This window comes from Protomyctophum bolini (genome assembly GCF_963924005.1).
Source record: "Protomyctophum bolini genome assembly, chromosome: 1".
NCBI classification, from domain to species: Eukaryota; Metazoa; Chordata; class Actinopteri; order Myctophiformes; family Myctophidae; genus Protomyctophum; species Protomyctophum bolini.
The window spans coordinates 47,041,257-47,068,870 of NC_137862.1; the positions used below are offsets into that span (position 1 = coordinate 47,041,257).

At 42.9% G+C, this 27,614-nt stretch overlaps 1 protein-coding gene across 1 annotated transcript in view; it reads right to left on the minus strand.

Moving 5' to 3' along the window:
• Positions 1–3,974: 3,974 nt before the first annotated feature.
• myo5aa (myosin VAa) overlaps positions 3,975–27,614 on the minus strand; it is a gene marked incomplete at its 5' end in the record, with an annotated part of 102,549 nt that continues 78,909 nt past the window's right edge. The window contains 12 exons of the mRNA XM_080771121.1: positions 3,975–8,522; positions 9,272–9,352; positions 10,404–10,578; positions 11,356–11,638; positions 12,575–12,725; positions 13,139–13,228; positions 13,469–13,623; positions 14,405–14,551; positions 15,658–15,751; positions 17,397–17,595; positions 19,226–19,306; positions 21,317–21,373. Of these exons, the coding sequence (XP_080627247.1) occupies positions 8,370–8,522; positions 9,272–9,352; positions 10,404–10,578; positions 11,356–11,638; positions 12,575–12,725; positions 13,139–13,228; positions 13,469–13,623; positions 14,405–14,551; positions 15,658–15,751; positions 17,397–17,595; positions 19,226–19,306; positions 21,317–21,373 (1,666 nt within the window). The 3' untranslated portion in view covers positions 3,975–8,369. The remainder of the gene's footprint in view (positions 8,523–9,271; positions 9,353–10,403; positions 10,579–11,355; positions 11,639–12,574; positions 12,726–13,138; positions 13,229–13,468; positions 13,624–14,404; positions 14,552–15,657; positions 15,752–17,396; positions 17,596–19,225; positions 19,307–21,316; positions 21,374–27,614) is intronic.

Genomic DNA, 27,614 nt, shown 5'->3' on the forward strand with positions numbered 1-27,614 from the left:
CGACGCAGGCGTTGTGAGTAGGCTATAGTTCGGTTCGGTTATTTTCGGTCGTATATACGGGGTGGGCTTTAAGTACGGAGTCTTTCTCCGTTGGCTGATGATTGGCTTTGCCAAATTGCCAATAGAAAAGAACTGGAACATCATCAAATTGAAGCTGATAAGATAAATGGCTTCTCTATCCTGATGGTATGAAATTGGCACCTGAAAATGTATGGGTGAGAGATGTACTGAACTATCAGAATATAGAGCTTTAAAACCTTTTGTTTTAACCAAAAATATAACTTATACAACATTTAATGATACAACTAAAATGTGAGGTTTTATAGGGGGTTAAGTAATCAATCACACAATCATGCTAAAGGTTCTCAAATTGTTAACAACTATCACAGTATAGCCTACCCCCATAAAGAAGATTTGTGTTTCTGTGAACAGCCAAAGCATAAAACAGGGTTAAAGTGATTAAACTGATTGATACCATTAGGTTATATCAGTAGTTCTCAAAGAATATTTATTTTTTAAAAAAAGAGCTAAATGTAAAAAGCAGCGTGACAAATAATTGTAATTTTGATCAACGTTTGCCAAAAGCATGGAATTGTAGACAAAATATTCTTTAGTTTTGGGTCTGAGAGGCTAAATCTCATCATGGCTAAAATGCAGAATTTATACTATGGGCCTTGAAATTAAAAGGGTTGAAAATCCCTGCTATACATTACTCATTTAGCTGGGAACCCTTTTGGAACCCTCCCGGATCCCACTTTGAAGAACAAGATAAAAGCTGTTGGCAAAGGCCTACAGAACACAGAGGATAGACAGGCTTCTGGCATGTCTATCTCTCACTCCACTGTGTCTGTGTGTTAGCTGTGAGGCTACAGCATGTGTTTGTGTATGTACCGTACGTGTGTGTGTGTGTGTGTGTGTGTGTGTGTGTGTGTGTGTGTGTGTGCGTGCGTGCGTGCATGCGTGAGTGCGTGCCGTTTGTTGGGTAGGATTCAAGATAACAGCCGTGATACAGTACTACCATTGTGTGTGTGTGTCTGTGTGTGTGTGTGTGTGTGTGTGTGTGTGTGTGTGTGTGTGTGCGTATGAGAGACAGAGAGAGAGAGACAGTGAGAGAGACAGAAGAGAGAGAGAGAGAGAGAGAGAGAGAGAGAGTGAGCTGAGAGAAGAAGTTGAGGAGAGAAGCCTGACAAAGCATATATGTCCTGAGGGTATTCCCCCCCCCCCCCCCATACCCCCCCATCAAATCATTATACTTACTGACACACCTGGAAATAAGCTATATGTTTCCCGCTGTCAATCCACACATTATTCAGCAGACAAATTAGTTATAAACGCCAGGCTTTGAATATAGTCTCACGTAGCGTAGCCAGATGATCAGAGATCTCTGTGACGGCCTGATTACCGGAGATCAGATCACAATGTGAATGAAAGATGGCACGACGTCAGAACAAACCCCATTTTGGGGTACCTGGTGGCCCAGCCAGGTAGTCCACCACATGCCTCTCAGGACCGCAATGGAATAGAGTCATCTGACCTTTTGTGCCAGTGGTTATCAACCCTTTTCACACCAAGGTCCATTATTTATTCAGCATTTGAGCCACGAGACCACAAAAACGAAATAACTTTTTGTTGTCGTTGGATGAGATTTTTGTCCACAATTATGTATTGATGTTGGTACCATTAGGAGAGATAACAGGCAAACTAACAATTCTTCTACATTCTCTAGTTAGACTTCACAAAATAAAATCACAGCTGTATTATTTGGGTTCCTGATGGCGAGATTTCTTAACAGACTAATTAAGAATCTATCATGTAAGACCTCTAGCCTGGCTGAACACACAGGTTCCCAAGCAGAAATCCAACAATTATCCTTAATGGTGATAGCGATCCCAATGGTGGCCATAACATAGTTCAAGATAGTTAAAACAGTGGTTTGGTTAAAGGTCCATACCTTATCCACACAGAAGGCGCAGTAGGTGGCGGCTTCACCCTGGATGTAGATACTCATCAAGGGGAAGTTCTTTTCACAGCTGTCGCAGGGGCCAAAAGTAATGGCCACAAATGTCTGGTCACACATGATTGCAGCCGGTCACTCACCCAACACACCTGTAGGAGGACACACACATATAGTCATTATTCCTTATAGTGTTCATTTAACTCTGAGTGTGTACAAATGGATACGTCAATGCAAGAGTGCATTTTTAAGATGTGGGTGTTGAGAAAAAAGCCAAACACCCAATAATTCATTTTCACCAACATAAAATTAACATAATTTCTAGACGGACCACTTCAATAATTCACAAATGGCACAATTTCTGTCCACACCCACCAATGAGACGCAGAGTGAGTAAACAAAGTATGAAAATAAGGTTGAAAATGTTTGTGGGTGGGCATTCATGCACCCATACACAATTACACATACATTCTGATTTCACATACCGTGCATAAAACACATCACATAAACATAGCCTACTACATAGCACACTACAGGCCAACAAATTGGAGGCATTCTTTATGTCTGTGTGGGCATTTACTGTATGCACACCCATACAAGACTGTACAGTTACTGTACACGTACCTGGACACAAACAACAATTATCAGTGTTATGTGTGTGTGTGTGTGTGTGTGTGTGTGTGTGTGTGCGTGTGCACACGCGCACTTACTTCATGTGACAGGCTGTATAGGGGTTAAATCGGGGGGGTAAGCTACTGTAATTCAAGGAAGCTCTAGCTGAGCTCCAGTCGAGTTTACCAGAACTATTCTGGGAAACATACCTACTACACTAGCCCTCAGAGGGAAATGTTGGACTATCTTCGAAAACCTTACGCGAGAAATAATTTTGAAAGGTTTTTAATAGTAGCCTATACTTTCACTTTGGCACTAGTTCTTTATTTCTCCACTGTGAGTACACGCTAGTAATAATCTAAAATTGGTGGATGTCAGGAGACACAGGCAAAGGCTGTCTTTTAGAACCACAGGCAGGTGTGTTTTAATTACAGTACAACTATATTATGCCTTAAATTCACCTTGAGACTAATTCTGCAAATAGCCAACATGGAAACTATCATTTGACAAGGGCCATGGGGTTATCATAAAAATAATAAATAATGCATTGCAGGTTCTATTATTAGCATATTTGTCTTTGACTTATGATCTGAAACAATCTTTTTCCCTCCAATTGAGAACATTCACATAACATGATACAACACTCCTGCCTAAAAGTCTTATATTATCTAAGACGCTATAAGGCCATAACTTTACATGATAGCGTCACAAATTGTCATAAAAAAATCATCTTGGGGCAAATAAATAAATAAATAAAACATCGACTTAAGAGATGACTCAGTATTGTTCACTATTAATGGTGTTTTGTGCTAATGCTATTACATATTCTGAATATAATTCAGAATTAGAATTTCAAATAAAATAAAAAATCTTGAACTCGGGTCATCGACCATGACAATACAGTATCTCAGGCATATATATAATAACAAATTATATCTTACCTCAAAAGAATAATGTATTTCCCCCTGTGCAGCACAGTATGTATATTTTGCCGGAGAGGACCAAGGTGATTTCTACGGTGAAGAGGATTGGAGAGGAACACTAAGCTTCTTACTGAAGCATTTGAGATGCGAGAGTGACACTGCTTTGGAATTACTGTCACCAGGCAGACTTACCTTTAACATTAGCTGCAGTTCTATAGTAATGTTGCCTACTTAAAAAGCAATCAATATTACTCAATTACCAGCTTAAAATGGTAAATTGATTGATTGATTGCTATGGTAACTTTGGATTGTCTGTATACAAAATAAAAATCAATAAAGTATGGAATGGGACTAATCAATTAATCAAATATTAATATCAAATTCATTTCACTCATTCATTTTCACATTAAATTAGTCATACATGACAATAAAGAGATGAAGCGATTGATATTGAATAAAAAAGATTCTCAGTAGATAGCTTGGGACAGTGCTGAAATTCTTTTATTTTACTTTTACAGATTTGACAAGTCAATTTTATTCCAAGTTTTTTTTTTTGAAATGGTGAACACATTCACTATAAGCACAGCTACCAGGAACTACAAACAGTCCAGTGTTGTCAAATGTACAGATGGGGTCAAGGGTCAAGAAGAAACCGTACAGTACCAGCTTCAGCGTGTTCAGACCGGTTATCACATGAGAATTAGTATCGCTTGACCACTTCTAACACCTCAATGTTTAAGTTGATGCTTGTGTTGATACGAATAACGATACCTCATAGTGCTTCCTACATTATATCATACAACCCGATTCTCTCAAACGTAGAGAGATCAGTGATGACGAGGGTCATTTTTTAGAAAGACCAGTGGGGGGAGGGGATGGTGGGGGGTTGAGACACCCCAGCTCCACTAAACAACACAAACTGATGAATGAATGAATACGTTCCTCTCTCTGAAACGAAGCCAGCCGTTCAATAAGGGAGTAAATGAGCCCCAGGACAGCAGCGTGACAGAGTTTTGTGTCACGTACTGTACGTATATATACCCAAGAGTCCGTCTTTATGAATTGTAGCTTGAAGCAAGTTAATGTAGTAGAAGCAATCTGGGGGGAGTGCCCATTCGGTAAAATAAGGACATGTCTTGAGAGATTAATGTGGGAGCGCTTTGGGGGAGCAGGGGCTTAAAACTAGACAAAAGAAAATCAACATTCACTTTTCAAGTGTCCTGAGAGGCAAATGTCACCCCCTCATCCAAGGAATGTGATAAGAGGAAGTGTATATAATCAGTCAGAACTCTGCAAATGGTGCCAGGACTTATGCCATACAGTAAAAGCACGGAGTTCAAAAGCATCCGAGCGTAATTTTTTTATTTATGTTTTAGACTATAGGCTATACTGGATATGCATTGGTATTTGACTTCCTCTGCTATATTTAAAAGTGCATTAAAATAGATAGCTAAAAAGTGTAACCCATCACTGACATTGGAGGACAAAGGGACACCTTAACAAAGGACGCACACAAACTATTTAAACCTATTTTACAGTGGTTCCAACTCAAGTACGGCACAGAAAGACAGAAAAGATAAATTATATTTAAGTGATATTTGCTTAAGTCATTCAGATGGTTCAGATAAGGCTCAAAATCATATTTTGCATGATGAACAGTTTTATTTAACATTCGTGTTTTTAAAAGTCCTTCAGTATTGCCCTTTCCCCATGGGTTTGTCCTATAGATATGTACTCTTCACAAAAGGACTTTGTCCTTAAACCACCCCATTATCCATACAATGTAAAAATGTAACAAAAAGGCAATTTCACAACAATACTACGTGGTCCCAATTAGAACAACATGAACAATAAAGTCATTTTTAGCTGACAAATGCACCACAAGAAATAATACAAAAATCTGATATTAAACAAAGACTCCAACAGATCTAATGATACATTTATGATACCATTTTGTTTTGTAACTTTGTCTCCCTGTCTGAAAGACTAGCGATGACATTTAAAGTGGGATTTCACTTTGGTCAGACAGTTTTGCTTCCACACAGAGAAGCACATAATGCAGTGTGTGCATGTTTGTGTATGTGTTCATTCATGTTTTGTATTGTGGGTGGATGAGACCGAGAGAAATTCAAGAATTACCTCAACCATTATCTTCCCTGGGTGATGATCTCTTTAGCTCTTAATAATAAAAACACAATATTATAGACAAATTCACAGAGGCTTGCCTGGGTACGGCCATTACTGAGGTGTACCATTAGGCGCAGCAGCACTGATTAGCTACACCTGGCCTACGGAGCACCTGCTCCATGGATTACCCCTCAGTAATGGCCACGCCCAGGGCACCCCTCTGTGAATTCTTCTATATAACCACTGTGATGAATGCAGGTCCTCCAACGCAGCAAATGTTGAGCATAGCTGAACATTTTATGAGAGAGATGTGTCACAAAACCAAATGCTCTACCTTAGAGAAACTTTAAGAGGGTAAGGTTTGTGGGCAAATTTAAATAAGGTTCATATAAAGGGTCAGAGAGGCAAACATGGTTCATAGTGAATAATACTAATATGGCACGGCAGGGGACAAAGTAAACATAATAAGCAGCAGCAAAAAGGAAAGAAAACTAAATACTGAAATAAATAACAAGTTGATATCGTAATAGGATGTTCAGAGCTCTTACGCAGACCTGGGAGAGACTATAGACTTATCTACTTCTCTATACAAAGAAGACAGCACTGGGAGAATCCAGTGCTCTTCTGTGCAAACCCCCCCCCCCCCCCCCCCCTTGAGATACAGCAGTAAGCCAAGAGCAATGTCTGTGTATGTGTGTGCATGTAAGTTTATGTGACCTGATCAGATTTGGGTCAAAACAGCATTTACAAATAATAATGCATTGTTTTAAATGCACAGGAGGCAGGTTGGGTTTGCTTTGTAGCACCAAGGAGGGGCAGGACGTTTATAACACAACCCACCCCTACAAAATAGTATCAATGTAACTGACATTTAGAACCAATGACTTCCTTAATCCTCCTCAAATCGGGGTTAATCTAATAATTGAGAAGGGTTTTTAAATATATAGACACAAATACATTATAATCAACTAAATCAATTAGAATCATTAACCACTTAAGCCCTATTTCATACCTAATTTATTGTAATCGGGGTATGTTTCTTCTTCTTTTTTTAAGTTAGTCAATGATTTTGTAACCCATTTTTTCACCCGGTGCAAATAGTAACCGAGGCAACAGTTTGAAATAATCGTGATATAGATTTGACATCGTATTGCCCAGCCCTACCTCAGAAGGACCACTAATTAATAATAATAACCACGCTAATGGAAAAATAAATAAAATTGAAAATAAACTGTGCTACAACGAGTGCCCCGCTTCATCTGTCATCTGTTATACAAAAGCTACACGAGGACGAGAGCTCTAAAAACTAACATCACAATTATACATGGGAAGAAAATAAACTATACTACCACCGATGGATAAGCCCTCAGATTTGACTATGTCAACAGCAGGCTTCTCATCATGGGTCACGAGTCGCAGCCTTTCATTTTTGTCCTATAACTTCAACGACGAGCGGGGTGTGATCAGTCTTCCTTAAATGTCCTCACAAGTCTTCTGCGAAGAGGAAGCCGATTTAAAACTTGGCATAGGTGTGTTTGGAGAGCGCGGGTGGAGGTTTAGCGTAATAAATAAAACACCCTGGAGTGATATATATAGATATATAGGATCAAATGTATGTATATTTATTTATATATTATGTATAAGCAGTATGGTACAGACAACCTCTGGCTCTGTCTTGGCTTGACTTGTGTTCAGAGTGTGGTGTGGGTGGGGAACAGAACCGGGTCAGATCCTACAAGCCTGTAGAACTGCTATTTTTGGAATTTGAATCGTGAAAAGTAATAGTTTTGGGACATAATGAGGTCTCTCCACCATCATACATGTCATATGATATATAGCACTGCTCAGGAGGTGGTACTAAAAACAGCAGATTTACCAAGTTCACAACGCATATTGTGAGCTTATAGATCAGCTAGTTTCACTTTTTTTTTTTTTGTCTTTCTGTGACTTATCTCCCACTTCAGGGGAGAGTTCTGATTATAATGGAAACAAACGAAAGGTTTTGGTAGCCAAAAGGAAGAGCTGACATGGCATCATGAAGTAGTGAACTGGTATATCGTACAAGACGTCTGTCTCCCCCATCCCCCCCCCGCCATCGAGACCGCTGGTGTTCGTACATCGACACGTTCCCCGTGAGGAACAAGCAGACTAACTGAGATGAACGACTATTTAGCAGTGCGTAAAACCTGGAAAGCGGAGCTATATAAGGAGTGGGGTGGGGTGTGACCCGGGGCCTCCGTGTGTCTCAGAGTTGGGCGGACTATAGGGTGGGATGGATGGGGTTTTATCTACAGAGAGGCATCGGGGAAGCGAGCTGATCTAATCTTGTGGAATCTCTCAGACAGTGGTTCCAAACCTTTCTTTCTTTGAAGGCACCCCCCCCCCCCCCCCTTCTTACATCTAGCTAAAGCGGAGATAGTTTCCCCCCCCCCCACACACACACACACACATATGAGCCTCTAAGTCGTTTTTAAAACTTTTATTATGTATGTATTTATTTATTTGTTTTCATGTTATTTGTATGGCTCCAAACAGACAAGACAATGCCTTTCGGCACGGCTCAACCCAGTTCAAATATGATTATTTGGGGGGGGGGGGGGGGGGGGGTCGCACTCGCAACCTGGAAAGGTTAAGAACCACCGCTCTAAGAGGTTTAGTAAGTAGTGTTTCTAAAAGCTAATGTAGTGATTGTGTTTGTGTGTAATTGTGTGTGTGTGTGTGTCTGTACAGTATCTCCTGGTGTGCGCGGTGCTTTAGACACGGGTGAGGAAGCCCAGGTTGAGGGAGCTGGGCAGCTGGATGGTCTCCAGGGCCAGGGAGGACGGGTTGAAGGGGAAGGTCACCGGGTAGATCATCTTGTGATCCATCAGCAGCTGCGGCGTCTCGCAACGATCCCGCAAGCGAGTCTATAACGGGGGAGAAAGGAAGAGAGAGTGGAGAGAGAGAGGGAGGAGACAGATGGAAGGACGGACGTCGGTTTAGTTTTAGTTTTTTAGTTCAGTTTGTCAGGATCCAGATTCACCCGTGTTGCATCGGCAAGCTTCACATCGTGATTTGTGAAACACTACCGGTACTAATAGTACAGAAATAGACTGAACGGATACGATTATAGGACGGAGAAGGAGATCAGCCGGAGAATCGGAGCGGCATTGCGGTCGCCGTACTGCACTGTTGTGACGAAAAGAGAGTTCCGCCTGGAAAGGAGCCAGCTTAGGTGGCTCAGGCATCTGGTTAGGATGCCTCTTGGGCGTCTCCCTAGGGAGGTCCTCGAGGCACGTCCCACTGGGAGGTGGCCTTGGAACGTCTCGGGATCCCCCAGGAGGAAGTCACTAATGTTGCTCTGGAGAGGGAACTCTGGAGCTCTCTGGTGGAGCTCCAGAGCTATTGCCATAACTTGTTCTCACAACAAGTTATGGCCATTTTTGGTGAATGCTTGCCTGTTATGACATGCCTAGAATTGGGAAACTAGGGTTCATGTCAACTCAAATTAATTAAGTAGTGTTAATAGGAAATGGGTAATTATTCATCATGGCCTTTTCAAATCGCCGCCGGACCATGTGCAGTTCTCAAAGAGCATTTCATCAGGTCACACATACAGTAGAGAGACTGAGAGAGACCTGTGCCTCACAGCTTAGAATAATTGCGAAGACAGTACCTGTATTGTTCGTATGAAAGCCACAGACACTCTCTCTTCAAACTCATTGACCGGAGTGTATAGGTTCAGGACCCTCACAATCTGGAAGATAACACAATACAAGTTAACAAAGTGAGCGATGAAAACTCTGAGCAATACGGTGAAATAAGATCAAATACGTGAATGTCATTTCAGCGGAAAGATTCCTACGTGGTTACTATGTATAACAATTCACAATTTGACATAACTGTATATTCCCTGCTTCAGGGGACCGATGACGACACAGGAGTACATGCTTTACACACATGGCTGTGATAGGCTGCGATGGTCCTTCCTTCATGTGGATTTGTTCCTCCCCGCCTACAGTATGCAGACTTACCTTGATTTGGATTTGACCTGCGGAGGTTGCTTTTTACGGAATCGTGGCTACGAGTGTGCGGACCTTTTTTCTTATTTTTACTTGCTTTGTATGGACTACCTTCTTATGTGGACCTACCGATGTGTTGCTACCATTTGCACCTCATGTCTAACTATACCTCATGTACGTACTGTAGATATACATACACCTGCTGATTTATTTATGCTACATACGTACGTGTATGAAATTACATATCTTTGATTAGTTTCTCTTTTGATCTGCTTCTTCCCTTCCTCTCCTTTATGCCACCCCCCCAGAAAGTCACTTACTTCTTTACAACTGAACGATGTAAGAGACGACAGTAAAGGCCTATTCATACTACGTTTTAGGTGATACGGTGACCACCGGAAAACACAACATGACGTCACGCCGCGGTGACAAGCGACTCACCACTCACCTGATCCCATCTCTCTGTTTTTAGTAAACGGTGGTCATCTTATCACCTAAAACTGGATTATGAATAGGCCTTAACCCATTCTAGGCAGGAACACATTTTGGCATTATGTTTGCTTTAGCTATTTAAAAATAGCAGATCTACAAGCTCATAGCACGCCACCGAATGGCGCGCTACGAGCTTGTAGGTCTGCTATTTTTTGAAAAATCGAAGAACGACTGACATTTTTAGAATCTGATCTCAGGTCAGAATGGGTTAATCAGACCAGAGTGTGTCCAGTGGAAACCTCGTATGAATCTGATCTCAGGTCAGAATGGGTTAAAAATTTTGACTCCTCCTACCTGAGCGGTGGTGAGGGCGTGGCACATGGTGCAGATGGCCAGGGCGTCCTCGTCCGTCTTCTTCTTGACCTGCAGCAGCTGAGCGGCCTGGATGAGAGGCTCCAGGGTCTCCTTGGCCCCGCACACCATCAGACTCTTGTCTCTGAGCCACTCCTCCAGCTGGCTCACATTGTACCTGCACACAAATACAATGGTAAATGTATCTAAAGGCGCTTTACATAGATGGTGCATTACATTCACCCATTCACAGACCAATGGCAGAGGAAAAACTATGCAAGGCACCAACCTGCTCATCGGGAGAATGAAATTAGGGGTTCAGAGTCTTGCTCAAGGACACTTTGATAACTAACTCTGGGAGATGCCCGGGATCGAACTGGGAACCTTCCGGTACGATCTACATGTACTGTGCATAATCAGTGTGCATAGTATGTGCATAGTATGTGCGTTTGTTTGTGTGTGTATATATATATATATATGAGACAAAAAAGGGACTCCTGCACATTCAAAAAGACCCGTAGGAGGTGCAAGTCTAGTTGGCAGGCATAGACATCAAAAAAGAGAAAAACCTTCCAAGGAAGGGACTGCACACAGTGTCAAAAAAAGGTGTCAAAGTTCCAAGTGGGAGGGTTGCTATTCGTCTTGTCTTTCATTTTGTTTTGTTTAGTCTAATTTTCGTTTTGTTTCAGTTTCAGTTTTGTGACCACTCAAACCAACTCAAAAACAATTCTGTCCATGTAGCATCAGAACTGTCCTGTTTCCTGTCTGTTCTCTGTCTATGTATTTGTATGTAAAAAATAGAAAAAGAAGCATAACATATGTACTGCAATTTGTCCTGTCCATACCCCTCTTCTATGCTTAATAAAAACTTTAAAAATGGAATTCACGCTTTGAGAACCACTCCTCCACACCAGGCGCATGCATGCATGCAGCGCAGCACAGCACAGTATTATACCTGATCTGCATGCCCTTGCTCCAGGAGCACATGTCCTTGCGCAGCAGCAGGTTGTTGAGCGTGCAGGCGCCGATGATGTAGAACTGCTGCTTGACCACCTGCTTGATGAGCTCGGGGTCGGTGCCGTGCTGGCACATGACGGAGTGGAAGGCGCTCAGCTGCCGCAGGATGCTGTCCAGCGTGTACGTGCCGTCGTCGGCCACGCTCGACGTCCGCTTGCGCAGGCCGGTCGGCTTGACCCCCGACACGCCCTGGATGGTCTCGTGCTCCAGCATGCCCGACACTAATTGAGAAGGGTGGTGGGGGGGGGGAGAGGGGGTAATCAAATAAATAAATGTAATATTGTCTCTGACTGGGAAACGTCTTATCAACGTATTTTAACTTTTAACCCATTCAGGACGGGTTCTTGTTGCCATCCACAGTATATAGGAACATTCAGCCTCAGTCCTATAAATGGGTGAATGTATTTTTCTTTTGTAAATGAATGTGATCATACTACAAGCGTCGCACAGAGTGTGGGAGTCTGTCCCCGTTACAATGCGCTGGACCCCCTGGGAAGAGATTTTTATGCCACTAGGCAGGATTCTGACTCACGGCCAAGCTACACCAGGCAATTTTGCGCGCGTGCGTATGCGTTTACTGCGCGCGCCAAGGCATTTGGCTTACGCACGCATGGAGAAAGGCCTGGTGTAGCTTGGCCGTTAGAGGCGTTCAGTCATAAGCCCACAGATGGTAGCATCGCCCCATTGGCTCCTCAGCCAAACACATGCACCAGATGTACTGAACCTGCGGTTCCTCTCGTACTGAGTGGGGTTACTATTGCAACAACACATCACCAGCAGGGGTCACCAACATGTCCGCACACCAAGACTTGGTCTTGACCGTGGCAAAATGTTTAGATTTTCTGTTTTACACACCATTATAATGTTCTTATGTTGATAACACCCACTCAATGAATGTCAATCTCCAGGTTTTTCTTCGGAATATGTTTGGCGATTATTTATTACGGCACTATATGGCACATTAGGAGTCCACCACTAGTGCTAGTGGTTCTCAAATGTTATATTTAACATATACCGACCTCAAATAGAACGGGTCCGTTTGGTTCCATTTGAACACTCTCAGAGTTACAGACCTGTTATTCATGGCTATCAATTTATGTGTTTCTGGTAATATTATTGTCCACTCATTTTGCACACACACACGCACACACCCCTACCTATCATGGGTTGGAGGATGCTCTCCATGCATTTGATGAGCTGCTGGTAGATCTGGATGGCCAGGTCACTGATCACCTGTCTGTACTCGGCCAGGTCAAAGTTGGACAGGCAATGTTCCGTCTGCCGTGAAGTGTTGTGCTTCATGAAGGCCTGACGCACGCACACGCACACACACACACACACACACACACACACACGCACACGCACGCAAATTAAAAGCACCGAATTAATACAATTTGTTTATAATTCTGTGTCGTCACAAATACCATATCTGTACGGGTATAATGTTTATGAGCTGTTGGGCAGAAACCTCTTTTATCTACATACCGGTATTCTAACTTTTTGTGTGTATCGTTTCTTTCGTAAAATAATGTAATACCAGAGACATCAAAAGTAGCAGATCCACAAGCTCATAACGCAGCGCTTGTTTTTGAATTTGAATCCAGAAAGTTAGTTTAGGACACTCGACAGAGACGATAATGTGTGTGTGTGTGTGTGTGTGTGTGTGTGTGTGTGTGTGTGTGTACTGTGTGTGTGTGTGTGTGTGTGTGTGTGTGTCTCACCTCATCGCCACTGTACTGTTTCAGACAGTGCAGGAACCTGCATGTGTTGGACAACCAGAACGACACCGTCTCAAAGTCGTCTCCTCGTTTCTGACAGAGAGGAAAAAACAAACACACTCACTAAACACTTCAACTCCCATCATGCACTGCTCATCATGTACACACGCACAGTGCATGTTCTCATTCAAACACTTTATTCATACCCCCAAATCAACAGAGTGCATTGTTTTTACAGCATCGGTTCTCAAACATTGTATTGGCCGCGGACCTCCATCTTAAAACGCACACGCACACACACACACACACACACACACACACACACACACGCACCTTGAGGATCTTCTTTATGCTGTTGATGGTGGAGGTGAGCAGAGTGCGGACCTTCTGGTCATCGTTGACGTAGTCTGCGTGTCTGAGGCACATGAAGAGGATGTAGGCTGGCAGACCTGGGATCAGATTCACCGCTACGCCGCGGGGCTTCAGCTCTGGCCACACAAACACACACAGGAGGAACACAGGAACATTAGACATGTGGCCACACACACACAGCAAGGACACAGGAACATTAGACATGTGGCCTCACACACACAGCAAGGACACAGGAACATTAGACATGTGGCCTCACACACACAGCAAGGACACAGGAACATTAGACATGTGGCCTCACACACACACAGCAAGGACACAGGAACATTAGACATGTGGCCACACACACACACAGCAAGGACACAGGAACATTAGACATGTGGCCTCACACACACAGCAAGGACACAGGAACATTAGACATGTGGCCTCACACACACAGCAAGGACACAGGAACATTAGACATGTGGCCACACACACACAGCAAGGACACAGGAACATTAGACATGTGGCCACACACACACAGCAAGGACACAGGAACATTAGACATGTGGCCACACACACACAGCAAGGACACAGGAACATTAGACATGTGGCCACACACACACAGCAAGGACACAGGAACATTAGACATGTGGCCACACACACACAGCAAGGACACAGGAACATTAGACATGTGGCCACACACACACAGCAAGGACACAGGAACATTAGACATGTGGCCACACACACACAGCAAGGACACAGGAACATTAGACATGTGGCCTCACACACACAGCAAGGACACAGGAACATTAGACATGTGGCCACACACACACAGGAAGGACACAGGAACATTAGACAAAATCCTGCCTATTAGCAATAATCAAATTGCTCAGGGCCGGCACTGTTATGAGAGATTACCTAGAATGAGGTTCTTGACCAGCCGGAGTTCATCCTCCTTCTTGTACTCCAGCATGCCCTGGAAGTCCTTCTCCCTGCGGGGGATGTTGACCGCTCGGACCGGTTCATCCACCATCTGTCCCGGTGAGGTCTGACCCTCCCCCTGACCTGCTGGGACACAGCACACACAGCACAGGTTAAAGAAAATGATCAAAATCGAAAAATTAGTTTATGAACAGGCAAAGGATGCAAGTACCAGGGGTACCCATGCAATAAAGGTCACCTAAGGCAGATCGAACTTGTTCAGAAGGGCCCCATGAGATTATATTTTTAGTAGGGATGTCCCGACTTTTTTTGCTTCCAATCCGATCCCGATAACTCAATTTCTGTGTTAGCCGCTACCGAATACGGATACCACCAGTGTCGTGATCTCATGTTGTGTTTATAGCTATATCTCGTGTTGTGTTTATAGCAGACTCTTCACTCAAATGTGCAGTTGCAGTTTGGGCAACTCCAAATCACTCCAATGGTCCCAACATTGTATTTACCTGACACCAGAGTCGTGGTCAATAGAATGTCATAGAAAACCCTCAACAACGCTGACTCAGTGCTGTGAAACGCTTTAAACCCAGATTGAAAAACATCAAAAATGCTATTTAGCTGCAAAAAAGACTGGAGTTGAGAAAGCACAGTTTTCTCAAGGATCTTTGAAACGAACGGAAGCTTTTGAGATGGGTCTGTGTAGTTAGATAAAACAGAGGTATCCAGACTAGGTCTCTTTATCAGGGGTGTCACCAGTGCTGTTTTAAAGTATACTGGTACAATACCTGAGACAAGGCTGCTATTTATGATGGTATGGACTCTGGGCCCAATGGTCTCCCAGACCTCCTTAAAGAGGTGTGTGGGGATAGCATCTGTAGGACAGGGTGATGTTTTGAGTGGAGAGACAAATTCACTAAGTTTAGAGAATGACACAGGCTGGAAATGATTAAATGTAGTTGTGCAGGTGACAGCCACGGCGGGGTCAAAAGCATAGTGTCAACCCCTTACCCCTGTGTCGGATCTGTGCTTAGACTGGCATATTTGCCGATACCGATATGACAAATAAGGGCCGATCCGATACTTTTCCCCGATACCGATACAGTATCGGGACATCTATAATTTTAGTAGTCTGAAGTATGGCCTCTGATTGCTAAGGCTCCAAGGGAGCACAGTGATGTTCGAACCCGGGTGGACAGTGCTGTTACACACACAGTGACGAATGACCTCCTCACCTCCCATCTCTCCGATCTTCTTGGAGTAGACCTTCAGCTGCTTCTTCAGCTTCCGAATAGTCCGGTCCTGCTTCTCCAACTGTTCCATCAGGTCCTAAAGAGACACACGGAGGGAGAGAGAGATGGAGTGATGGAGGAGAAGAGAGTGGCAAATGAACAAAGCATTGAGAGATGGAACAACAACGGCACAAGCGAGAGGGCGGGAGAAAATGTGTGTGTGTGTGTGTGTGTGAGAGCGATACAGAAAAGTGAGTTGGAGGGACAAACAGAAAGACAGGTGAAAGAGGGAAGATAGATGTAAAGAGAGAGAGAGAGAGAGAGAGAGAGAGAGAGAGAGAGAGAGAGAGAGAGAGAGAGAGAGAGACAGATGAAAGAAAGAGGGAGAAACAGACAGAGAAGCAGAAGGAGATGGGAAAAAAGAGTGAAGGCCACAGTTAAGCTTGTTTAATAAGAACGGTGGTTAGAGAATGGAAACACGGGGGATGTCGCCCCCCAGCTGCAAAGATCTTTGCATTAAAACGCCTTCAGAAATGTTGAGCATTCCACTTTGGTGCCATTTGGCAGAATAATTCAAGGAAAGTGTTATATAATCAAAAGAGGCATTATTGCTGTAGTGATCGACTTGTCAGAGGAACAGGTGTTTGTGTTAGGAGGCGAGAGTGGGTGTGTTCAGCCTGTGGGTTAGAACACTCTGCGTAAAGAGTTAACACGCACGCACGCCACGCACGCACGCACCTCAGTTAGTTACACATGCAGAAAAAAACAGGCCCACATAAATGCACACGGTCTCTACATACAACCATCCGTCGTAAAATGACGACTCGAGCTTCCCGGGACGCTGTGGGGTCTTCTGCCAGTATTTCCTGTCAGGTGACACCATCCACACAGTTGAGTGTGTGTGTGTGTGTGTGTGTGTGTGTGTGTGTGTTTGTGTGTGTGTGTGTGAAGCTCATATGAAGCTCAGGAGCAAGACCACACCTCCAATCCAGCTACCTCCACCTCCTATCAAGCCACCTCCATTATATAAAAGCCCACCTAACCATGGTTCTCCCTCTGTTCTCATTTCTCGTCAGCCGTCCCCCACCCTATTTCTCATTCTACTCCCTCTCTAACCCCTGCCTTTACAGGTTCCTGGTGGGGGTTTGTCGTCCCCGGGAATGCCGGAATGGATGTAGACTGATTCCCATGGTAAATTACTTATAATACACAAACAATACACCTATATAGATATTCTTGTATCAGTCAAACGAATAACAGACCTGTGCGTTATTTGTTCCTACAGCGATTCAAGTGAAGAATAACTTAACTATTATTATTTTTTATTCATGTTTGCTTGGTTGTTTTAAAATGTATACAATTCTTTAAATATAATATATTTAAAAAAACAAAATCTTTTTGAAATAATAAATAGGCCATCTTCTTTTCAGGTAAAAGAAAATACCCGTGAGTTTTATCCCCTCAGCCATCGCGGCATTAAACAAACTGCTCCGCCGATAGGATGGTTCTGTAGACAGTCAGTGGGGACCTCATGTTTTCGTATCATCTTGGTGTAATGTTTTCTGTATGTGTTTTGTTGTGAGTGTTGAACAGAGCTGTGAATATGAATAATCTTCGGGGAACAATAACGATTATCATTATAAAAACGCGTGTCCCGATCGACCCACTGTTTGGGGTAACCAACCAGTGGTCTAAACTCTAAAGTGAACACACTGGCGGTGACGTCATATACAGGTACGTACCAGGTTCTCGTTGGTGAGACGTGTGATCTCATGCTGCAGGCTGGCCTCGATGCGGGCCTCCGGAGGCAGCTGCAGGTTCTGCGCCAACAGCTGCTGCTGCCGGTTGTTCTCCTCCTTGACGTTCTGCAGCTCGCCGCGCAGCGCCTCCACCTCCACGTCGTAGCTACGCCGCTGCCCCTGCAGCTGGGTCTCCAGCAGCCTGCATGGGGGAGGGGGGAGTTAGAGGGGGGGTTGTGTGGTTTAGTGGAAAATGGAAGAGGGTAAAGTACGGAGGAGAAGGAAGAAAATAGAGTGGGAGAAAGAGAGGAGTGATGCGGAACGACGGGACAAAAGATGGGGAGGGAGAGAGAGAGAGAGAGAACATTAAATCTGTAAAGTGAGTGAGTTGAGTGCAAGAGGTCTTCCCAGGTGCTTCCAGGTCAGAAGAGGAGAGAGGGTTAGTTTTCACCCAACAGGGTGTCAAACAGCACCAACATGCTTGCTGTATACATGCTGGTAAGACGTTAAAGCATTATTGAACCGCATCATCAACCCTATAGTGTCCCTATTCTGGGTCATGGATGGTGAACATTTTGCAAAAATAACAGATCACAGACGTGGTCGCAACACGACATCTGCTATTTTCAGCAAAGGGATTCGGTGTAGAGGGGGGGGGGAAAGAAAAGAGCCAAGTACAGACCCCTGGGTGACCTCAGCCAATACATAGGCCAGTATATAGGGGTTTAGGTGGTTAAGATCAGAATACGCTCCACTCTCCTCTGTACCACGTCAGCTCCGTTTGTGGTTTGTTTTGGCTAGTTCCAGTCCAATGTTTTCAGACATTTTGAGACTGAATACCTGACATTGTGGGACAGATTGTATTGGCACAGATGCCTCAAATAGAGCAACAACAATCACTCAACTTGGATAGTGAAGATTATTTTCCTTTCAAAGTGAACATACAATCGCGAAAGGAATTCCGTGCACGTTCAGAGTACAATATGTGGTTTAGGGAGATATCCGATACACATCCGAGTAGGATATTGTGTTTATTATCAGACTTTTGTGATTTGGAAAGTGATAGTTTGTGTTTTTGATATTTTGTCAGCTGTGAAGCAATGCTCACAATGTCTGATAGGAATCTTTGACACAGAGGAGAGTTGATAGCGGTTACAGTTATAAAGACAGATATCTGTAGCTCTAAAACGCTGCACATGTCCATGATGATCTCCAACCAGGTTAAGAAGAGCGTTTGACTGTAATAAGAGAGTGGGACAGTAAGAGAGTCACACTGCAAGCAGTCTCGTGTAAGCCAGACAACTATTCTACAATCTTTGAATGCTATAGATGACTATAATGATGACTATATCTATGTATTTGATGTATTACCATTTTTTTTTGTTTTTTTTCTTGCTTACTGAAAGTCGGTCTGGATTTAGACCTGTCGAAATAAATAAAAAAAGGCTTCTTAGCTCATAGCGCGCCACCGAGTGGCGCACTACAAGCTTGTAGGTCTGCTATTTTTGAAAAATCAAAGAGCGACTGACATGGAAGACATTTTTAGAATCTGATCTCAGGTCAGAATGAAAACTGTCAGGATGTAGAAGACATTTTTAGAATCTGATCTCAGGTCAGATTGGGTTAGACTGCAAGAGAGGGCCACCGAAAAAAGAGAGAGAGACTGAAAAAGAGAGTGAGGAAGTCCGAAAGGAAATTCAAAAGGAAAGCATTGAGTATTGAAGAAAAAAAATACATTCATCCCATTTGTGAGAAGAAGGCGACAAATGTCATGACTCATGCACACCAGATCTAATAAGAGAGCAGACATGTGCTGGAGAACACTGTTCCACCTGTTGGTCTCCTTTAACCCTTCATAAACCAGGTACAGTTCTCCGTCCTCATTCAGCTTATGGAGGTCTGGAGTGCGGGATCTGAACCACACGCGACCCACAGGGACATGGAAAGCAAAACACACACACACACACACACACACACACATTGGGGAGGGGAGGGAGGCGTTAACTGTTAGGCATGGTGAGAGTGGACACTGTGTGAGTGGAAATGGTCCGACTACATTCTAGTCTAGTGGTTCTCAAACCTTTTCATTCACCTTGAGGGTGTACAAATGTTAAATTTTATTTGTCCATTTGGAACCTCTCTCAAGACCCTGGACCCCATTTTAAGAGGCCAATACACTGGTTTAGTGGCTGTGTTTTAGTATTCATAGCCTGGAATGTGGCATTTGGAGGAGGAATATGCAGGGGGGAGGAATGCCATTTAACTAAATGTTTTTTTTTTGGTTGACAGAAATAAACAAATGAATCCAATTTTAATCCAATCCAAGCCAAAGAACGCCAGGTTACGTTTTAAGCACTATAACCCCCTGTGCCGTGACGTAAATTTGGGTATTTTTTTTTTTTTTTACAATAGAAACGCTGGACACTGGTCTGCGTTTCTATTGTAGTGTACTGCCATGGGTTGTGTTAACATTCTATATGATCGGTGATACACACTGTAGTGCAACGTAACTTCTGAGTAGCTCAGATCTTTGTCACATATGTACGAGCATCATGATGTGTTCCACTGACTGTTAACGTTGCTGTGTTGTTATCCAAGATAATAACTTTCTAAAAGGCTGTGATACCACATGGCAACTGAGACACAATGCAGGGAGGTTGACCAATGGAAAACAACCCATTATGGAAAAAGAACATCTACTGTGTACATAATAATAGTAAATACAAATATCAAATATCTGAAACTTCCCCAAATTGTCCATTTTGACCAAGACACCTCAGAATGTTGCTATGTAACATAGTTATAATACATAAAATAAACATAAAAAAGTAGCATGCAGGGATTAGGCAATTCAACTAGCATAACAAACCCTGATATTAGTTACAACAGTACCAACCCTACCACATTTATCTGTCTTTCTTTTTAAATAAAGCCCAGATGAACCCATTAAAACCATGAAATCATCTGTGTCCTTTAAGCTATTCAAAATAGCAGACTGTACAAGCTCATATCGTTGTCACTTCACTTTGTTCAAATCTTTTAATATATATTTAAAGCAAACATTTTTAATTCAAATAGTTTCTTCTGGACCCCCCCCGGGTCGTGGCATGAAAAGGTTTGAATCTTGTCTTATTTAGAAGGCATTTGAAGATTAAATAACACAAATATAGCAGATGTACAGAAGCTCGCAGCACGGCACGAAGTGGGGCGCTGTGAGCTTGTATATCAATATCTTTAAAATAGCCAATGCTAACATCTACAATGACACTCTTTCCTGGTTTTAATGGGTAAATAAAGCCCAGATTAAACCACCTCCACCACCTTGCCCATGATACAGCCATTCCAAAGCTGCCATGCAGGTGGAAAGGTCAACCTGGCCTGGGCCTTGTAATGAAATGGAACACAATACTGTGGGAAATCATGTCTCATCCTGGGATCCAGCTGTCCTTAAGATGCTTTCCTTTCACTGGAATCCTTTTTGGGTTTGATAAAACAGCTCTGTAATCCATGCCAAAGCCAACCGTGCCGCATGTCAGTTTGGCTAAAAGCTATGCTACAGTATAGTCCCCCCCCAAAGAGGAATAATAGTTGAGGGAAAGAAACTTGAAACTTCGGTTGTGAAATTAAATACACACCATTACAATTATTCACATCTGTTAGCTAGAGGTACTGCATTATTTTACATGCTGTTATTAGGGCAGAACCGCTACAAAAGCTCCCTCTCCTATTTTGGCATCTCTCATCATGCTGTTTAGGGTTCATCCCTGCTATGCACAGCTGACCAAGCTTTGCTGAATCAGGAACAAACAAAACAAACAAGCCACTTGCATTCCTTTCTGTGTTGTTTTTTAGCGCTAGCTAATGTGCGTGGCCATGTGTGCCGGCTTCCATGATGCACAGGCCGGCCACGTCTGATTGGTTACCTTAGCCTACTCAGGAGTTCATTGCCTTCCAGTGGTTTACGTAAGAACCTAGGGGATCTGCATAGAACAGAGACAAGGGTTCACACACACAGACAAACACACACTGTTGCAAGTGCAGAAACACACCTCATGCGCACTTGATTGTGCACGCACGAACACGCTGGTGCTTGTGCAGGAGTAAGTAACAGACACAAAGCAATAGAGTGCGGGGGATGACCATTTGTACAGTAGGCCAACCCGGAAGTTTGCATCCACCGCGGATTCACACCGCAGATAATTTTGGATATGAAAATAAACTCTGTAGCAAATAAAGCCTTATGATACTTAAATAAACCCTATAAACCTTTTAATTTGAGCTAAATATATATATATATATATATATATATATCTACTATACAAGTGAAAAGGTGTACCCATACTCATTCTTCATGCTCTATCTCCGACCGAACCACACTTTCACCACACATCTCTATATGCAAAATAAATTCGCCACGCTCCCCGAACTGACATAGCCTATTTTTTAGCCGTTCAAGTGTCTTATTTACTCTATTAAATATTACTTTTATGAAACATTCCTACACGGAACACGGAATCACTGCTGCCCCAACACGGTCAGAAACAAGCCCAACCAGCCCACAAACAAGCCCTTTAAACCACGCTACTTACATACACTACAACTCGCTTACAATTCGCAAACCTGGCAACACCCTGCCTCTTACGTCACCAGCTCTGTTGCCAACTACGTTCACTTAATGGGGCCAGTCTTTCACAGTGACACACATGTTACATGAACCACGCGCCCGGGATGGTTTCTACCCCTCAATGTCGTATTTGCTGCGCCCTTCTAATGCTGCGCCACGCCTACTCTACACTCACTGCTTGCAGCAGCAGCACTCGCTGGGAGCTGGGTCTGCAGGCGACCCTCGCGCAGGACATTGATGAGAGACAGAAGGAACAGGAGAGATTATACGATCGCTATTTCGCTTATTCCATCTAAATCTCTTTATTTACAAAAAAAATGACTCGACGATTCCCTTAGTTACATCAACATTGTTCTTTGACATTAATCGGATTGTGCCAACATATCACCCTTACACCGATCACTTTGCCTATTTTCGCCACACAGCCAATTTACTTCCGCGAGCGGCCGGGCCATTCCGCCCATGCGAATGCATGGAGAAAAAAAAGAGACGAAAATCCAGCTGTATCGGAGCAGTGCCACACACACACACAGTCAGTCACACACACACACACACACACACACACACACACACACAGAGAGGAGTTGACAAGTGAGAGAACGAGACGGCTGTTGCGTTTCACCATGGCCAGTGCTGTTGTAGACAGCGACGACGATGATACACGGAAATAAGTGTGGAAAAGAAAACGAGCAGACATCACAAAGAAATCGATCTGTCCAACGACGATGGTACAAAGACAACAACACAGCCAACTATATTCTTATAGAGAAAAGCTCTCAGCTAATTCGCCCCGTGCAAAACAATTAACGCACGGAGTTGCGGTCTGCATAGCTGCAGACATGCGACCACTATCAGTGGTGGAAAACGCTGGCTTTCAATATTTAATGAGAGTTGCAGAACAGCAGAACCACGTTACAAAATGCCATGCAGGTCACACATGTTTTCACTCCTAAAATGTATCAAACTAATAATACATGTGAAACGTTGCCCGTTAAAATCGTTTTGTCTAAAAGATCGTCAAATATATGGCCGTTAGTACTGTTAATTCAACATCCGGTGAGGGGAGGATACGGATTGTGTATGGAAATCAGCGCATACAGTGGGTGGGCTTTAGACCGGATGTAAGCCACATCCACTAAATGTACACTAAATAGAAATAGTATAAAATACTGCATAAAATGGTGTAGCCTACTGCAGCTATTTATAACCAGGTAGTGTATAAGTGAAATTGAACACTTAAATTAGTATTTAATACTTGAACTAACAACAGATGGGTCTATATACTATTTGACTTTTTTTTTTTTTCTTTCTTTTACTTACTTAGAGCTTAACAAGAATGTTACAAGTCATCTCATCTTCAAGAAACATTTAAAAAATGTTAGGGCATAAAACCCAAAGTTGTTAAACCTTTTATTATTCTCATTCTGATTTGTTATTTATAGAAAATAAATGTGACTTATTGGGAAACAAGTGTTTTTCTTTACAAACCAAGATATTGGCCTAAATTATAATGAATATAGCCCTCAATGCTGAAAAAGAAGGTTTTAAAAAAATAGATTGAAAAAATTTAATCGAACATCGAAGCAAATCGTGAGCTTCAAATCGAAAATTGAATTGAATCGTGGACTAGGCGAATCGTGATAGCGAATCGAACATCGAATCGAATCGTGAGCTGCAAATCGAAAATTGAATTGAATCGTGGACTAGGCGAATCGTGACAGCCCTAATGTATACATACGCCTGCACGCGCACACACACGCACATGCACGCCTGTAAGGCCCCCCCCACACACACACACACACACACCAACATGCGATTCATTAAATAACTATTTCTCCGCACACGCGCACACAACATTATTCACGTGAAGCCTACAGGGAATTACCGATGGAATGTATATACACACACACACACACACACACACACACACACACACACACTCCCGGCTCACACGCTTAGAATTTATAGATGCGCGATTACATAACAGCTGGGCGTCATTATAGCGAGCCTTAACATGTTGACTACACTACACTACACATAATAACTAATAACCCGTTTTCAGCTTAAAGCAATTATATTTCATTGAAGCAACTCCTTAGCATTGTTTTCATACCATGGATGTGATAAGAAAATGTATCAAACATAAGGGAAATATTAAATAGTATCGGGTGTACCAGTTTGGCCTTTTCTTTTTTTTCAATGGGGCAATACATTGATTAAACAAACGTTTGATTGATTGAGTTGTACAATGTTATACAACCCTAAACTACTTTTAGAATACACTACACAATACAATACAATTTTAGAACATATAATATTGGCCAATATGTCAAATATGTAAATATTACATATAATGGCATTGAATGGAAGCGGACCATTTGTAACACATGTTACAAATGACCCGCTTTTGCAAGTTTTCTTTGCAGTTGCTTACAGACCAGAATGAATGTGAATTCCGTCTAAACACGATGCAAACTAATGAAGAACATAAGCATGAACACATCCATGTGGATTTTTATTCACCAACACCAAAGACAAAAATTGTAGCACACATATACTCCAGGTGTAAAATTATACGCATTTTGAAGGTAAACACTTCAAACTTCCTTGCTGTACACATACTGACGCGATGGCGTCATGGTGGCGTTGACCAATCAAGAGATAACGTCCATGTTACAACCGTGAAGCGTTACAACCTTGGCGGCTCTCCCCTACATTTGTTACTAACATTAGGTTGTGGCGAAGTAGAAACGTGGCGAGCAGATAGTGTGTTTTGGACAAACAGGCTAGGTATTGGTGTTGATTTGGGTCAACTGGACAAACAGCGTGGTGTTGTTTTGTGTCTGTGTTTGTGTTGGAGCACCTCAGTGTGGCCGTACAGGTCATGTGCAACCTCTTCCACAGAGAGATGGAGACACTAAATCTCAGCTGGACAAACATGTTGGCACGCATGCATCGCTGCCTTGCATGCTGTGTGCTACTGTTGAGTCTGTCACTTACTTTGACTGATTTATGGCATTGTCTTTCTGTTAAAATCCAACTATGTTAATTTAAGAAATCTGGCCATATAGGTCATTGTTTATTCTCTGTGCACACGTGTAGCCTATTGTATGTCAGACTGTATGTCTGTCCCAGTCACAATCCTTTAGTAATTAGGCTGTGGAAATATTCAGGACAAAACAATGGTACATTTCCAATAACCCATCCGTTACTACATGTGGAGTCAACTCCCGCCATTTATTTCTTCCCATAGTGCGTGGCGAAGTAGCTCTGGGATGAGTGCGCGCGAAGCGCGCAGGAAATTCTAGTCTACTATACAAGTGAAAAGGTGTACCCATACTCATTCTTTCTGCTCTATCTCCGACCGAACCACACTTTCACCACACATCTCTATATGCAAAATAAATTCGGAACGCTCCCCGAACTGACATAGGCTATTTTTTAGCCGTTCAAGTGTCTTATTTACTCTATTAAATATTACTTTTATGAAACATTCCTACACGGAACACGGAATCACTGCTGCCCCAACACGGTCAGAAACAAGCCCAACCAGCCCACAAACAAGCCCTTTAAACCACGCTACTTACATACACTACAACTCGCTTACAATTCGCAAACCTGGCAACACCCTGCCTCTTACGTCACCAGCTCTGTTGCCAACTACGTTCACTTAATGGGGCCAGTCTTTCACAGTGACACACATGTTACATGAACCACGCGCCCGGGATGGTTTCTACCCCTCAATGTCGTATTTGCTGCGCCCTTCTAATGCTGCGCCACGCCTACTCTACACTCACTGCTTGCAGCAGCAGCACTCGCTGGGAGCTGGGTCTGCAGGCGACCCTCGCGCAGGACATTGATGAGAGACAGAAGGAACAGGAGAGATTATACGATCGCTATTTCGCTTATTCCATCTAAATCTCTTTATTTACAAAAAATATGACTCGACGATTCCCTTAGTTACATCAACATTGTTCTTTGACATTAATCGGATTGTGCCAACATATCACCCTTACACCGATCACTTTGCCTATTTTCGCCACACAGCCAATTTACTTCCGCGAGCGGCCGGGCCATTCCGCCCATGCGAATGCATGGAGAAAAAAAAGAGACGCAAATCCAGCTGTATCGGAGCAGTGCCACACACACACACAGTCAGTCACACACACACACACACACACACACAGAGAGGAGTTGACAAGTGAGAGAACGAGACGGCTGTTGCGTTTCACCATGGCCAGTGCTGTTGTAGACAGCGACGACGATGATACACGGAAATAAGTGTGGAAAAGAAAACGAGCAGACATCACAAAGAAATCGATCTGTCCAACGACGATGGTACAAAGACAACAACACAGCCAACTATATTCTTATAGAGAAAAGCTCTCAGCTAATTCGCCCCGTGCAAAACAATTAACGCACGGAGTTGCGGTCTGCATAGCTGCAGACATGCGACCACTATCAGTGGTGGAAAACGCTGGCTTTCAATATTTAATGAGAGTTGCAGAACAGCAGAACCACGTTACAAAATGCCATGCAGGTCACACATGTTTTCACTCCTAAAATGTATCAAACTAATAATACATGTGAAACGTTGCCCGTTAAAATCGTTTTGTCTAAAAGATCGTCAAATATATGGCCGTTAGTACTGTTAATTCAACATCCGGTGAGGGGAGGATACGGATTGTGTATGGAAATCAGCGCATACAGTGGGTGGGCTTTAGACCGGATGTAAGCCACATCCACTAAATGTACACTAAATAGAAATAGTATAAAATACTGCATAAAATGGTGTAGCCTACTGCAGCTATTTATAACCAGGTAGTGTATAAGTGAAATTGAACACTTAAATTAGTATTTAATACTTGAACTAACAACAGATGGGTCTATATACTATTTGACTTTTTTTTTTTTTCTTTCTTTTACTTACTTAGAGCTTAACAAGAATGTTACAAGTCATCTCATCTTCAAGAAACATTTAAAAAATGTTAGGGCATAAAACCCAAAGTTGTTAAACCTTTTATTATTCTCATTCTGATTTGTTATTTATAGAAAATAAATGTGACTTATTGGGAAACAAGTGTTTTTCTTTACAAACCAAGATATTGGCCTAAATTATAATGAATATAGCCCTCAATGCTGAAAAAGAAGGTTTTAAAAAAATAGATTGAAAAAATTTAATCGAACATCGAAGCAAATCGTGAGCTTCAAATCGAAAATTGAATTGAATCGTGGACTAGGCGAATCGTGATAGCGAATCGAACATCGAATCGAATCGTGAGCTGCAAATCGAAAATTGAATTGAATCGTGGACTAGGCGAATCGTGACAGCCCTAATGTATACATACGCCTGCACGCGCACACACACGCACATGCACGCCTGTAAGGCCCCCCCCACACACACACACACACACACACACCAACATGCCATTCATTAAATAACTATTTCTCCGCACGCGCGCACACAACATTATTCACGTGAAGCCTACAGGGAATTACCGACGGAATGTATATACACACACACACACACACACACACACACACACACACTCCCGGCTCACACGCTTAGAATTTATAGATGCGCGCTTACATAACAG